This window comes from Bombina bombina, chromosome 1, assembly GCF_027579735.1.
Source record: "Bombina bombina isolate aBomBom1 chromosome 1, aBomBom1.pri, whole genome shotgun sequence".
Taxonomy (NCBI): Eukaryota; Metazoa; Chordata; class Amphibia; order Anura; family Bombinatoridae; genus Bombina; species Bombina bombina.
In genome coordinates this window covers 593,438,200-593,453,055 of record NC_069499.1, presented here as the reverse complement: position 1 = coordinate 593,453,055, position 14,856 = coordinate 593,438,200, and the positions used below count along the sequence as shown (strand labels likewise).

Genomic DNA, 14,856 nt, shown 5'->3' with positions numbered 1-14,856 from the left:
TGCAGCTTACATGGCTTTTTGTCAATGTTAAAGTGGCAAATGTGTGGAATATGACAAGTGAAGTTTTTTGTCTTTTTGGACACACTTCTTTAAAAATGTTCTGATTGATTGGTATACAAGTATCCAATGATCCACATACAAAATACGGCAAATTTGTTTGTCAAAAATGCATTTGAAAATCTTTAAAAAAATGGATTATAGTGGTGGTTTCAAGAATTTTTGAATGAATATTAGTTTGAAAAACCAATGTACGTTATAATTGCATTTTTCTGTTTTGGGTGGAGAGCAGTTGTCGTGATAGTAATCTAGGATATATATTGTTTACTCTTTGTTTGTAAAAATAAATAAATGTAGAATTGTAATGCCTACACTACATGAATAGAATAATACCCCCCTTAAAGGTTAGCAACTTTTAGAAGTTTGAATCTGTCTTGCATGGGTGGTGGGTAGTCAAGTGATTTATGTCCTGCAGAAAAATATTTATGTTAAAGGAACATATGTAACTGAAGTGCACATAATTTCTCTTTTCTTTCATAAGGTGGTAAGAGTTCAATGATTAATTTAATATGTAATCTTTTGACTGTCACTTTTTACTGTTTTATTTGTTAATATATGATACTGAGTTTGCGTGGTGTCCAAAAATGCCTGCAGTTGTGTGCAGATATAGCAACAGTATAATTTACACCATTATATCTTTATTATGACATTATGGGTTCATGTTGTGCAGTAGATGTTTTTGTAATTAGAAATCAGAGGTAATGTTGCTTATTTTATTACTTGGTCTTGCAGGAACAAGCTGTGGAGCGTGAGCATGAGAGAGATGACTTTCAGCAAGAAATCCTTAAACTAGAAGAGCAATTGAAACAGGCTTTGAAAAATCAAGGGGATTCTAGGACACATGGAGTGAGTATGAGTAGCACATATTACAAAAGTTTCACTATTTCTTTCTTATGGTGTTTAGAATCAACGATTCATTACTGTTGGGAATTAATCACCTGGCCCCCAGGAGGAGGCAAAGTCACCCTACACCATCCCTTAACTCCCCCAGTATTTCCTTTGCCTAGTCTAGGAGTAGGCAGAGATAGAGGTTCTAAGGATCCCAAATTTTACCTCAATGCATAGGTCCTGGAAGAGAGGGATTTAGGATTTAGTAGCCACAAGCCTGCCCCAGGGGTCACTGTGATAGTTCCTTTAGCTTCTTCCTGTTTGGACATGAAGATGTAGTCCCTCAGTATATTCTCTACTGTTAGTTACAGTACAGAATGGACTCTCTACTTTATCCTCAGGACAGACATCTGGGTAAGAACAGTGGAGTGGGCATTTGCTGGGTAAATACCTATTTTCACACACAGCCCGCAGGCTCTTAGTAGGTGCACACATCTGTGTATATTTAAGCAGCTATCAACAAAAAAATGCAGGTTGCAATTTTAACAAGGATAATAGAGTTTAAATGTGCACTTGTGTGCTGCGCCTCTAACGAGACAAAAGAAAATGTAGCTTTGATTTTTAACACTTATTGTTTTCAGTTCTCAATACAAGGGTATTCCGTATTTAATGGGTTCAGACTGGCGAGTGTCTTGCATATATTGTGCAAAAGTCAAAAGTGTTATTCATTTGTTATGAGGCTGAGTTCCGATAGTATTAGTACTTGTACTTATCTTGTCCCTTTAACTGTTCATTTGCAACAGTTGCATATGCATCAGCCGTTGTTCCCCTCTGTGTCCGTTTAGTACGTGTAGTATGGTGTGTTATGGGCAAATTCTGTTGGCGGTTCCAGTCAAGCGAGAGTCTCGTCAACAGGGCATGTCCACGGTAAGCAGCCACGTCCGTCTTCTCGGTGGGCTCTCCACCTTCTCTGATGTCAGAGCGTTCGCGCCTACGATAGGTGCCGGATCATGGGGTAGGCAATAATGAATAGTGTAGTGCACCAATCAGCTATAAGCAGGACTTAAGGCTTCGGTAAGCAGGATAGCGGTATTCCCATCCGCTGAATCTGTAAACACTTCCAAGAGGAGAAGGAGCAAAACCGGAGCCAAGAAGCTTGAATGCAAGTAATTTATTCAGCAATGTTGCATAGTTATAAGGAAGACAATCAAAAACACCTAGTTTTTGATTGTCTTCCTTATACCTATGCAACATTGCTGAATAAATTACTTGCATTCAAGCTTCTTGGCTCCGGTTTTGCTCCTTGTCTTTTTGGAAGTGTTTATATTTAAGCAGAATGACTTCAGACAGGGTTCGCAGGCACCGTATACCTCAGGATGAGCCTGGCACGCAGTAATCTAGTATACTGTGTAAAACGCAGGGGAATGTATCACTATTTATATGTCATAGTGGTGCTTGTTACTTTAGGTCCTAAGATGGCATGACACAAGGGTGTTCAAAAAATTTATTTTTCTAGTATGTGAGTGTATTATACTGTGATCACTTTTTTTACATTTGTATGTCTGTGTGTCCCCTTTTTAAAAGTATATGAAATCCAATTTTTTTATTTTATTATTCAGATAGAGCATGCTATTTTGAGCATCTTTCTAATGTACTCCTATTATCAATTTTTCTTCGTTCTCTTTATATCTTTATTTGAAAAGCAGGCATGAAAGCTTAGGAGCCGGACCATTTTTGGTTCAGCACCTGGGTAGCGCTTACTGATTGGTGGCTAAATGTAGCGGCTCTGCTGCACATAAAACTCTATCCTTTTTATGCAGGAACGGCTCTGCTGCACATCAAACTATCATATTATTTCTGCTTGCTATGTATTAGCAGAGGGGGTAAGATCCTTAGCCCAAGAGCTAAGGGAGGAGTCTTTAAATAGTTTTTGTGTTGCATTTATATATCCCTTTGGCACAATTTTTAGAACTTTAATCAACCAAACGTTATAGGGCTGCTTTATTACTTTATGTACTGCTGTACTTTCATGTTATTGGGTCCAGTATAGGTGAAACTATTTCTACTGTACAACTTAGTTCAACCTCTTCTCTGTTTTTGGGTGCACTGTAATGCAAGACAATTTTATACTGGGCTTACTAGCCCACCCTTTTACATTTTATAGGGTGCTTAATAGGTGAAGATTGTATGCATTATAGATTAATGATCTGCTACAATAATTTACTGTATTTACTAAATGTATGCCTTGCAAGTCTGTCGTCCTGCTCAGCTTTTCAGTACATATTTCAGTTATGTTCTCAAATGTCTACGTCTGCATCTGTTCCTTTAGTTTACCCACCGCTAGTTTATAATACTCTGGATGGCGTTACTGTTTTTCCCAGGCTTTATTAATCTTTTATGGAGGTTATAGCAATTATGCCGCCTTCACGTAAGTGAACACATACTTATATTCTTCTCGCTAATAATGGGGATGTCTACCTTTATTTCAAGCTAGAGTATTTATATTCCTTACTGAAGACTTGGGAGAATAAGACTTTAAAACATTTGGATATTTTATTTAGAGCGAACTATAAGTCAGTGGAATTTTTCCAGTTCCTGTCCTGGTCAATGATATCTTTCCAGTGAAAGAAACAATCCTGGGGTTCCATTTACCCCTTCTCCTAACTTTAAAAAAAAACAAAAAACTTTTCTGTTCTAGTAGTTACTTTGGAACTTTGGGAATTTATCCCTAGAGGGTGCAGGGCCATCTCTAAATTAATAAGCCTGACTAGGATTTTTTTCTGGTGGACTTCTCTGGAGAGCTTTCCTGCAGGAAGATCTGTTATTCCAACAAGCTGTGGATATGGCTTGCGTTTCAGACGCAATGTGTCTTTCCTTTAATCCTTTATCTGACTGGGTTTCAGAAAAACAACCCTAAAAGGATATTCAGGAGCACATTTGCAGCTTGCAGTTGATGCACTCTTTTTTTAGTAGTGCAATCAGTCAGACAATCCATATTGCTACAAAATATTTGGTCTTGGGTGTCTTCGCTAGAAGAGCCCTTTGGTTGTAGTCCTGGTCAGCTGATAGAGTTTCTAAGTAGAATCTTTTAACGTTGGCTTTCAAAAGTAGAAGTGGTTTGGTCCCGGCCGTGATTCTTTTCTCTTTATGGTCACGGGTGTCAAAGGAGTTTTTGAAAGAACCTTCCAATGCAAAGTCTGTAGGAGAGTAACATCCCGACCCACACTCGTTGATGGAAGGCAGCTGGTGTAAATTTGAAAATTGAAAGCCTGGTCTCAGTCTGGGCAGAATCCCTGAGTAATGGAAATAGTTTCCATTATGAAATAAGGAATGAAGGTATGAAATAAGCTTTTAGCTTCTGCTTCCTTGAGGGTGGTACTTCTTTCTCATATCTCAAGTGCAATTCCTTCAAGTTTTTCAGGATCTAGAGGACAAGGGAGTAATTGTTCTTGTTTATCTGTCAGAATGCAGGAGGGGATTCTATCCCACTCTAGTTATGGTCCCTAAGAAGAAGGGAACATCCAGACCCTTTTTGGATTTGAAGATCTTAAACAAGCTCTTGAGGGATTCCTCTTTCAAGATGGAAACTATCGGATCTATCTTCTCTTTATTTCTCCAAGGTCAGCTCATAACTTGAAAAATGCTTACCTGCATATTGCTATCTACAAGGACCATCACCAGTTCCTTCCTTTGCATTCTTGGACAGACATTGTCAGTTTGCAGCTCCTTTACTTGCTATAGCTCCCAGGATTTTAACAAGGTCCTGGGTGTTCTAATATTCATCGTCAGAGCTCAGGGAATAGCTTTGACTATCTACTTGGACAAGCATTTGTTTAATTTAATTTAATTTTGTTTCAATCTCCCTCTTTAAGTAAACCACTTATACAAAGAAACTACTTTGGTTTCTTTGCAGTCATGGCTGGAAGGTCAAAGTTGCCAACAGTTCACTGACCCGTTATACTGGGGTTTTATCTGGGAGTGATCATAGCCTCTGTTTCTTTGCAACTGGTTTTGTCTGATCATTGCAAGCTCAAACTTGCAGTCCCTATTCCAGGAATCTTGTGGTACAGGGTCTGATGGTTAATGAGACACCATTTAATTTGCATAGTTTTCATTGCAGTCACTTCAACTATGCATGCTAAGCAGTGGAATGGAGACTTCACCTACCTGTCTCTGGAATCTTTCCTGATGGATATTCCCCACTCTGTTTTCTTTAGGAATGATCTTCCGTCATCCATCATGGGGATGTAAGATTTTTAGTAAAATTTAATAAATATTATTTGTTAATATTGGCAGAAGATACCCACTGGATAACGGAGCAACTCATTTTTCAGTATTAAGAGTAGTGATTTCTAAGTTCTTTTTATTATGTATTTGACTTTGCACTCAGCCCTACTTACTGCAAAAATAAAATACCATGGTTGACTTTTTTTTTTTTTATAATTTTAATAGAATAAAACAAAATCGACAAATTAATCACAAAAACAATCACAAATTAGCACATCAGGTGTAACTATTTTACTAATATCTAGTACCAATAGCAGATTAGATATAACCACAGACAACAAAGTTATGTAAAAAGAAACAATAACAATACTTAATTCGGCAAATAGGAAATCAATTTAACAATACAATGTTTACTGTTCTATAAAGTGATTTGTTATCTTGCTGATAGACATCGCACCATACACCACGCTGCATCAGCCATATAAACAGGCGCAAGTATAAACCGGTGAAACCGGCCCATACTACACCCATGCCAGCCTCAAACACGACCAAGGCATTTAAATAGCCCTCACCAACTTCATGCTCTCCCAGGCAACAAGACGTCCTATAAAAGGAGCAGCACACCTAATAATAAAGTGAATGTAAAGTTTGACGAATGTGTGCCCGGTTTTTAAAAATCCTATTAAAAACAGGGGCACTTTCATTCATCAAACTTTACATTTCAGTTGTGATTAAAATACTTACCTTTTATTCTTGAAAGCCACTCCAGCGCTTCCCCCGCCCATCGCAAGCCTCTTCATACGTCAGCAATGACAAATCCGGCTTCCTCCATTCATGGCTTCCCCCCCAGAGCAAACATTGCCTCAGGCCAAGCCATGATTAGAGGAAGCTGGATTCGTCATTTTTGACATATGAAGAGACTTGCGACGGGCGGGGAAAGCGCTGGAGCAATTTTCAAGAATTAAAGGTAAGTATTTTAACAAAATGAGTTGAAATGTAAAGTTTGATGAATGAAAGTGCCCCTGTTTTTAATAGGATTTTTTTAAACCGGTCACACATTCTTCAAACTTTACATGCACTTAAAGGGCCTCACTGCGTAACATGGCCACCACATGTACTTAATCAGGAGGCAGCACTGGTGTATGCATTACTAGCATCCTAGCAGCAGCTCCAGACACCCTAAACCTGAATCTGATTGCTCTGCCTAACCACATCTATATAAAGGGACATAAAGCAGACAAACACTAAAGGTCATACAATGTCTTCATATTTCATGGCCACAGAGCATTCACCTACTATAAATCCTACTAACAAGGACAATCCCGCTCCTGGTCCTTAATCTCAAACCCCTTCGCCCACGATCCCGGCAAGTGACAACTCCCAAATCCCTGCTTCAATGCGATCTTACTTTGCATCAAAACAGGAGATCTCTGACATCTTCAGAGCCTGCCTAAGAGAAGAACTGACTGAAATAAAGCAAGACCTAAAATCTCTAGGCTCTAGAGTGGACATGTTGGAACCAGATAGCGAAGAGATAAGAGAAGACATCTTGAGAATTGATTAAAAATCCTCAACGCAGCAAGAAACAATTGACTCCTTAATTGAAAGATTGATGATCTTGAAAATAGAAGTAGGAGGAAAAATCTGCATCTCAGAGGTATCCCAGAATGTATACTACCAAGGGATTTCCCCGAATACCTACAAGCTTTATTTACCACCTTGAAAGAATCTTCATATACTGAGGACATTTTATGGGTTAGGGCATACGCCCCAGGCCACCTGATACAGCCCCACCAAGGTGGAATTTGGTACAAGTATTTAGATAACCTACGGATATACCAATTTTATAAGTATGTGAATGTGTAAGTGCATAGACAAAACTAAGATAAATCTATTCTATAGCTCTCTAAGTATTAATTTGATTCAGTAAATGATAAAACCAAGAGAGATAAAATAAGGGTCTAATTCATCTGTTAAAAGAAAAAGCAATGGAAATGATAGCTTTAAAAATTGATTTTTGTCTATGCACTTACACATTCACATACTTATAACATTGGTATATCCGTAGGTTATCTAAATACTTGTACTAAAGCCTTTTCTTGGCGCTCCTTCTACATCCCCAAAAATTACCGTATTGGGCGGCCATTCTTTTTAGAAGTTGAGCCAGTACCTCTCCAAATACTTGGTGCTGTCCACTACACATCTTTCCTACAGCCCCACCAAGGGACATTATTATTAGATTTAAAAAATTCCTGGAAAAGGAAATGCTGATAAATCAAGCACGCCGACAACAATCCATCAGATTCAGAGGGAATGTCATACAGTTCTTTCAAGATTTATCCACAAGAACCTTGCAACGCAGAAAGGAATTTCCTCCACTCACAACCTTGCTGCACAATAAAAAGATCCCATATTGATGGGGGGTTTCAGTACAATTACTGGTTATTCAGGATAACAAAAAGGCTCATTTGCACGTCACCTGAGGATATGACAACATTTAGCAAGGACTTGGGTCTAGATTTACCACTGAAACCAACCTCGCTATCTGCTCCGCACCAAACATCTTCCAAGAGACCAAATTCTAAAACTACAAAATGTCAAACCAAGATGCGCCGAAAGCACAAAACAGTACAACAACTCAATGAACGCAGAAAGAACTCATCCTCAACAAGATCTACGTATTCCTCCAACTCGGAAGGATAACCTTCTTCGACTACCTGCAAATAGAATACCAAGCCCTTCAACGCAAAACTAATAGCTTATTTCACTATGAAAGCAATAGAGCTGACAAATATTTAGCGAGAACCTAAAAAAACAAAACAAAAACAAGTCACATATATACGAATTACATCTCCCTAATAAACCTCCATTAAATAGTACCTCAGATATCCTTCGGGATTTCTATTCATGCAACACCGATCTATACAACATAGACTCAACAAATACTTCCCTTGATACCCTTTCTAAGCTAGAAAGATTTATTCAGAACTGCCCCCTTCCAACTCTCACGAAACAATACCCCTATAAGTGTACAAGAAGTATTAAAGGCAATACAAACTCTTAAACATGGTAAAAGCCCTGGCCCAGGGGGCTTTTCCACAAAATATTACCAAACATTTCAAGACATCCTCGCCCCACACTTAAACACGTAGTAGTGCTACCAAAACTGGGCAAGCCAGCAACAACGCCAGCAAATTTCCAACCCATATCATTATTGAACGTTAACATTAAATTATACTCCAAAATCCTCACAATACGCTTGAATAGTCTCCTCTCGGACCTAATCCATACTAATCAAGTAGGATTCAAACGCCATAGAGAAGCCAGAGACAACACCACTAAAATTATCAACATTATAGAATATTCTACCAGAAACCACATTCCATCAGTAATACTCTCCATGGATGCCGAAAAGGCTTTTGACCGTCTAAGCTGGCCTTTCCTTTCACATACCCTAGAAAAATTTGGTTTTAACACAGAATTTATCAATAAAATTTTTGCCCTTTTATAATAAACCCACGGCCAAAGTTAAGTTAAACGACTCTTTGTCAAACCCTTTTCATATTAAAAACGAAACCAGACAGGGATGCCCTTTATCCCCAACTTTTATTTATTTTGGCAATGGAAATCCTAGCGACATATATCAGAATCTCTCCTACTATCAGGGGAATCACTATAGGTCGCATGGAATATAAAACTTCCCTCTATGCTAATCATTCTTACTCTAACAGACCTGGAATCCTCCATTCCCTCTCTAATGTCCCTCCTACAAACTTATGGCCGCCTTTCCAATTTCCGTATTAATTTTTCTTAGAGTTCCTTAGCCTAGGGGCAAAACGCGAATAATTACTACTCCTTAAAAATACCAGTTGTGCCACCAACTAATAGAGCTTAAATACCTAGGCATATATCTCTCCAAATTTAAATAAATTACTTACATTAAACTATGACCCTCTAAAAGCTCACATAACTTCCACTTCTTGGGCCCATAAGCCTATCTTGTGGCTGGGCCGAATCAATGCAATTAAAATGGTAATACTTCCTAAAATCCTATATATACTTCAAACATTACCCATATCAATCCCTGAAATTTACAAATTTCAGAAACTCATAGATTCCTTCATATGGAACCGCAAAAGCCCAAGAGTTGCCACACATTATATTGATCCAAATTAAAAGGAGGCTTAGGAACCCCAAATCTCAGACTTTATCGCTTTGCAACCTTTTTGACTAGAATAAAGGATTGGTGCAAACACGCCAGCAATAAGGAATGGGTAATCCTAGAACAAGACCTTATCAAATGCAAACAGATTGGAGGATTATGCTGGCTCCCAAACACACACAGACCAATATACCCTAACCCTCTCACTCCTATAGCTGAAACATTTAAAACTTGGGAAAAAAAATCTAAAAAATTATAAAACTATCTCCACACCACAACCCCCTCTGACGTCAAACAATCCCAACATCCTCTTCCATTTAGCTTTGTTGGACTCTAACCAAACAATATGCAGAGCTGTACCTTTTTATCTACTCTTACAAAATGGTAAACTCAAAACTAGAGAAGAAATTGCAGAAATTACAGACCCCAGAGTTAATAGATGGCTCACATACTTTCAACTCTCACACTACTTTTACACCCACCCACATAAACATAACATAACTAGACCCCTCACAACATTTGAAATGCTATGTTTTATGCCACATCCACATACAGGAATCCTATCCGTCTCATACAAAATACTCTTTTCACATCAATGCGACAATCCCCCGTCATATGTTGCAAAATGGAAACAGAGCTCAATGACCATCAATCACTCAAAACATGGCACAAAATCTATAAACAGATGAGTTCCTCTTCCTCCTCCATAAATATACTGGAAATGAACATGAAACTCCTTTGTAGAGGGCATTATACTCCAGATAAGTTGGGGTAAATAATACCTGACTGCTGGAGAGGATGCAACCACATAGGCACTTTCATGCACATTTGGTGGTCATGCCCCATAGCACAACAATATTGGCTACACTTCAGAAAGGAAATAGAAATAGTAATAAATATCTCTCTCCCACAAAACCCTTGGAAATTTTTATTCAACAATTTCCTCCCCTTATCATGTGCGTTAAGACTCAAATTACTCGCCACAATGGTGAGCAAGGCCAAACGATTCATCCCATATCATTGGAAAAAAGCTAACTTACTGACAGTACAATTCTGAAGAGATAGTTACTACGGCTATAGAACTAGAGCAATACCACTATTCTAGACGACTTTCTAGCACTCCGTTTCCTATGAGATAAATACATCCATTCCCTACAAACGCCACATCAGCAGGATGACAACCAACATACCTAACCATAATTCTTGTATGACACATACACTCAAAATGTATAACCTCCCCCTGTATACCTCTTCGAATTTTGCTGACAAATAAGTACCAAATATGATTCAATGCACTGTTTAGATAAAGTATTATTATGTTCCAATTTATCTTGTTATTGCACATATATTGTCATTGTTTAACAGTTTAATTGTTATTTTTTGTTACAAATAATTCCTATGAGCAATACCACCAACACACACAACAGATTTCTAAAAGCAGACTTTTTACACTGCTCCATGACAACTTGATATGGAACTTTTTCATCTAATTTTACTAATCAGTATGCTTGTTTTTTTTCTTAAATGGAAAGAGTCCACAGCTGCATTCATTACTTTTGGGAAATAAAAACCTGGCCACCAGGAAGAGGCAAAGACACGCCAGCCAAAGGCTTAAATACTCCTCCCACTCCCCTCATCCCCCAGTCATTCTTTGCCTTTCGTCCCAGGAGGTTGGCAGAGAAGTGTCAGAATTTAATTTGTCTCTTATGGAGGGCAGTACTCTTCGACATGGGACCGGAGTTTTAAGTAATCCTATCAGTCTCTCAATGAGGGCTTAGATGAAAGTTTAGAGTCCGGAGATGCAGGGAGAGTCTTTCTGCGAAACCATCCAGACTCATGTTAACAGCTCCTCAAACAATCAGCGTTGTTGAACTTCATTTCGCTGCCTGCTTTCTTCTCTCAAGTCCATGGCAGAGGCGATGCTACTATCCGTCACACTTGAAGGGCCGTGTTCCTGTTCCACAACGTAGATTCTGGTAAGAACGTTTCATTTTACTTTCTTCATGAATGTACTGTAATTCAGATGGTTTCCCGAGAGGCTACCACCTTGTGGGTCTAACTTAGCGTAAGGATCTCAGTGAGTCTCCTTTAGTATCTTGGAATCAAGGGTTAATATCTCCTGAGGGGGTTATTGAACAGGGGGGGTGGTTAATCATGTTTGTTATGTGATTCAACCTGCTTATGTGTGGTGTTAATTGGGCTCATAGTTTGGAACATTTAAGGCCTCTGGTAGTGACGCAACCTTATGGTTGGCGCACTTTTTTGGACTGTACGGTTCACCTTGTGGCCGTGCGTGATTACGTTCCGTCTTCCATTTCCCATTTTCCTGACTGTGTGGCGAAGGAGAAATTATAGTCCGCAGGGGTCTGGTCATAGGAGGTGGTGAGTACCCCAGCCATTGTGGGTGTCAGGTGCCGTTTAATTTTAATTCTTAGTCCATATTTGCATATTCTCTATCCAGTTATGGAGGATTCTGATGCTGAGACTTTTCAGATTCAGTTATGGAGGATTCTGATACTGAGACTGTAATGTTTTAATTTCAGATTCTGCGTCCGGTGATGAATCTGGATTGGCCTCGTTGACACATGTCAACCAGTTATGTTCTGTATGCCATATGAGGACGCCTTGTTCCTCGGCTTGGGGAATCAAGGGACAGCTGGGGGTCCCGTCCTCCGAGAGGCGGGTTCCCTACCGCTCCATACTTCTACACATGCGGGTAACCCAGTTTATGATTATTCCTCCATGCAGAGCGGCGTGTGTCCCCCCCCACCCCCCGGAGGTAGCAGCACGCTTTTGCTTCCACGTATTTTTGGTGATTATTCGTTTTCAGAGTCCAGACGTTTATTTGCGATTGTGCTCGTGCCCTATTGTCCCGGGTCTCCCGCCTTGGGGAGAGCCTCTACAGTTCCCTGCTGGGTGTAACTGTCCCTGAGTGTTGTGCCTTTCGTTACAGAATTGCGCGCCTTTGCGTATATTACTCAGACATGTTTTTCAGTTATTAAATGACCCTATCCTTATCGGATAAGGGAATTTTCAGTCTGCTAATTCGAATGGTGCACCTCATTAGACATGTGGGAATGATGTAATCTCCTGTTATTTTATTGAGATATTGCCCAGTTTATGGAAGATCAGGGCTCCGTTTGACTGGTACTGTGGGTTGGCCTGTTTCTTCTTGGGCGTTAATCTCCGGGTAGCCTTATATTTTCTTTTTATCCGATAGGATGTTTTTTATTTTGTTTGTTTCCTTCGGGAACCTTCTGAGATTGATACTCTTTGTTACTTCTTCGGAAGTTGTTTTGGACATGTTAGTCCTATGTTAAAAGATGTCTGTTTTCCTTTCTTCCCCTCTGGATTTATGCAGCTTGCCGGTTAGGGCCCTGGGTGCAGGCTGGTCCTGTTGGGTTTGTTCTGTCTTGTGGCTGTTCAGACACCTGGCGCTGTTCTGCTTGGCTGGTTCGGTCAAGGCACTGAGTGCTCAGGTTATCATTTGTTTTACATGTTTCAACTAAGCATGTGAGAGGACCTGTGGGTTCAAGAGGCGGGAAGGATTGTTTCAGTCCTTATAGCCTTCAATCTTGGATGACTGGGTCAGCGGAGTTTCCACTGCATCACTCTCTCTTATGTCTGGTTTTATCAGACCCTAGAGTTTCCTCTCCCAAGCAGTGGAGGGTTGGAGGGGTTAGCGCCCTCTTACCGGTGTTTGAGCGGTTTGGTCTTCTTTTTTTAGGCTCTGGATTTGTCCTTTTTGGACTTCGTTCATCAACAGCTAGTAGTGTGTATGGCTGACTAGCATGCGGAAGGTTTGCAGTTTGAAACCAGCTGCAGCTCTTTGCACCTTGAATGTGTACTCGCAAGCCGTTTAATGGAACCAGCTGCAGCTATTGCACATTGACCGTGTACTGTCTAGCTGAGTTATAAGACCTTCTTGGTCTTCTTCCATTGTCTCCGGGTGAGTTAGGTCTCCTTTTTAGGGACCTGGGTTCCCTCCGGGAGATGGTTGATCCCTATGGGGACATTGGGCTTAGCTCGGGGCTTCCCGGAGCTGGGAAGGCTTTGTGACTTTCCTCCCTGTATTCCTCTGTTTGTATGGAGGTGATGTGGAGACTAGCCCTGCTCGAGGGGTTTGGACCTTGAGGTATCCCTTGTTTTGTTGTCCTGAGGCTGTTTGAGAGGTCTAGGGGCTCTAGGGACGTAATATGACTTCTGTCGCCTTACTCCTTAGAGCATAGGACTTTAGCTAGGGGTGGTTCCTTCCTTCGGTCAGGAATTACAAGTTCTTCTCGTTATCCGGATTGATCTGGATATTGCATTCTTATCCCTTGTGTCTATTTTTTTTGTCAGACGGGGTGTTCAGTTCTCGGGTATTGTTTGATTGAACAGTTGGGTGCCCCGACCTGTTTTCTCCCTGAGTCTTCCGGTTGGGACCCAGTTATGGGTTGTTACTGGAATCTTAGGCCTCAGGGCTGGTTTGGGGTTTCCCAGTACTGGGAACTTGAGCTATGTCCCTTACTCAATCTACCTGACCTGGTCATGGTTGACCAGGTTTTCTGAGTGTCTGTTACTCATTAGGCTTAAAGTGAAGGTAAAGTTACCTTGATGTCTATCTCAAATATTAATCTTACATCAAAATTAATATGACTTTCATTCATGATTAATTTTAAAAATGATTGTAAAAAAAGTAATATCCGTTTTAACTCACTGTTTTCAACTCTGCAAAATCAGCCTGTGTTTTTTTTTCCCCCCTCTTGATCACGTTTTTAAGTCAGCCACTAGAAATTATGGCCGTTAGGCGGTCGTCACTCCACGTCATCTGCCGACTTGATAATATGCGCATGCGCTACTCTTTATTCATTTCTGAGTACACGCGCGCTCCTGTTTCGCGCATGCGTGCTCCTATTACATCTGGATTCCCATATTACGAGAGTTCTTACGGCCGCCTCTAATACGGACACACTGTTAATTAGAGGCTGCAACTTCTGGTGGCCCTAATGTTGAGTGGTGCAGCGTTTTGTATGTTTCCGTCCCTTATATGAGTAATGGGTGTATTGATTGTATTAAAGAGTTATGGGTGTATTATTATGGGTGTATTATTATGGGTGTATTAAAGAGTAATGAGTGTATTGTTATGGGTGTATTATTATGGGTGTATTAAAGAGTAATGGGTGTATTGATTGTATTAAAGAGTTTGCACAATTTGTCCAATCGGCAAATCGCCGATTGACGCATGCACAGTTTTCACTGAGCCTTGTGAATGCGCGTATACAGACAAGGAAAGCAGGAAATAGTAGTTGGGAGGAGTCAGGCATCATAACGGTGGGTCTTTTATATATTGATTTAAAAAGCTATTAAAGAAAATATTTTTTTTAAAAAACTTAACGATTAACTTATGTTTGCAGTAAATAATGGAAATATGTCTTTAAACTGAAGAAACTTTACCTTCACTTTAATGCGCCTTAGGGTTGGATTCCCTAGGTCAGCTTGCTAGGGTAACCCTTGGATTCACTGCTCTGCAGGTGAATGGGTTTACAGTGTCTCTGCTGCATCCAGTACACAGGGATTGTGTGTTGGCAAGCTACTTTTAG

At 40.0% G+C, this 14,856-nt stretch overlaps 1 protein-coding gene across 2 annotated transcripts in view; it reads left to right on the top strand.

Moving 5' to 3' along the window:
- Nucleotides 1–14,856, top strand: part of PCNT (pericentrin) — a 470,255-nt gene that overhangs the window by 185,369 nt on the left and 270,030 nt on the right. For both annotated transcript variants that reach the window (XM_053698889.1, XM_053698888.1), the window contains one exon: nucleotides 790–903. In XM_053698889.1, coding sequence (XP_053554864.1) covers nucleotides 790–903 — 114 coding nt within the window. The remainder of the gene's footprint in view (nucleotides 1–789; nucleotides 904–14,856) is intronic.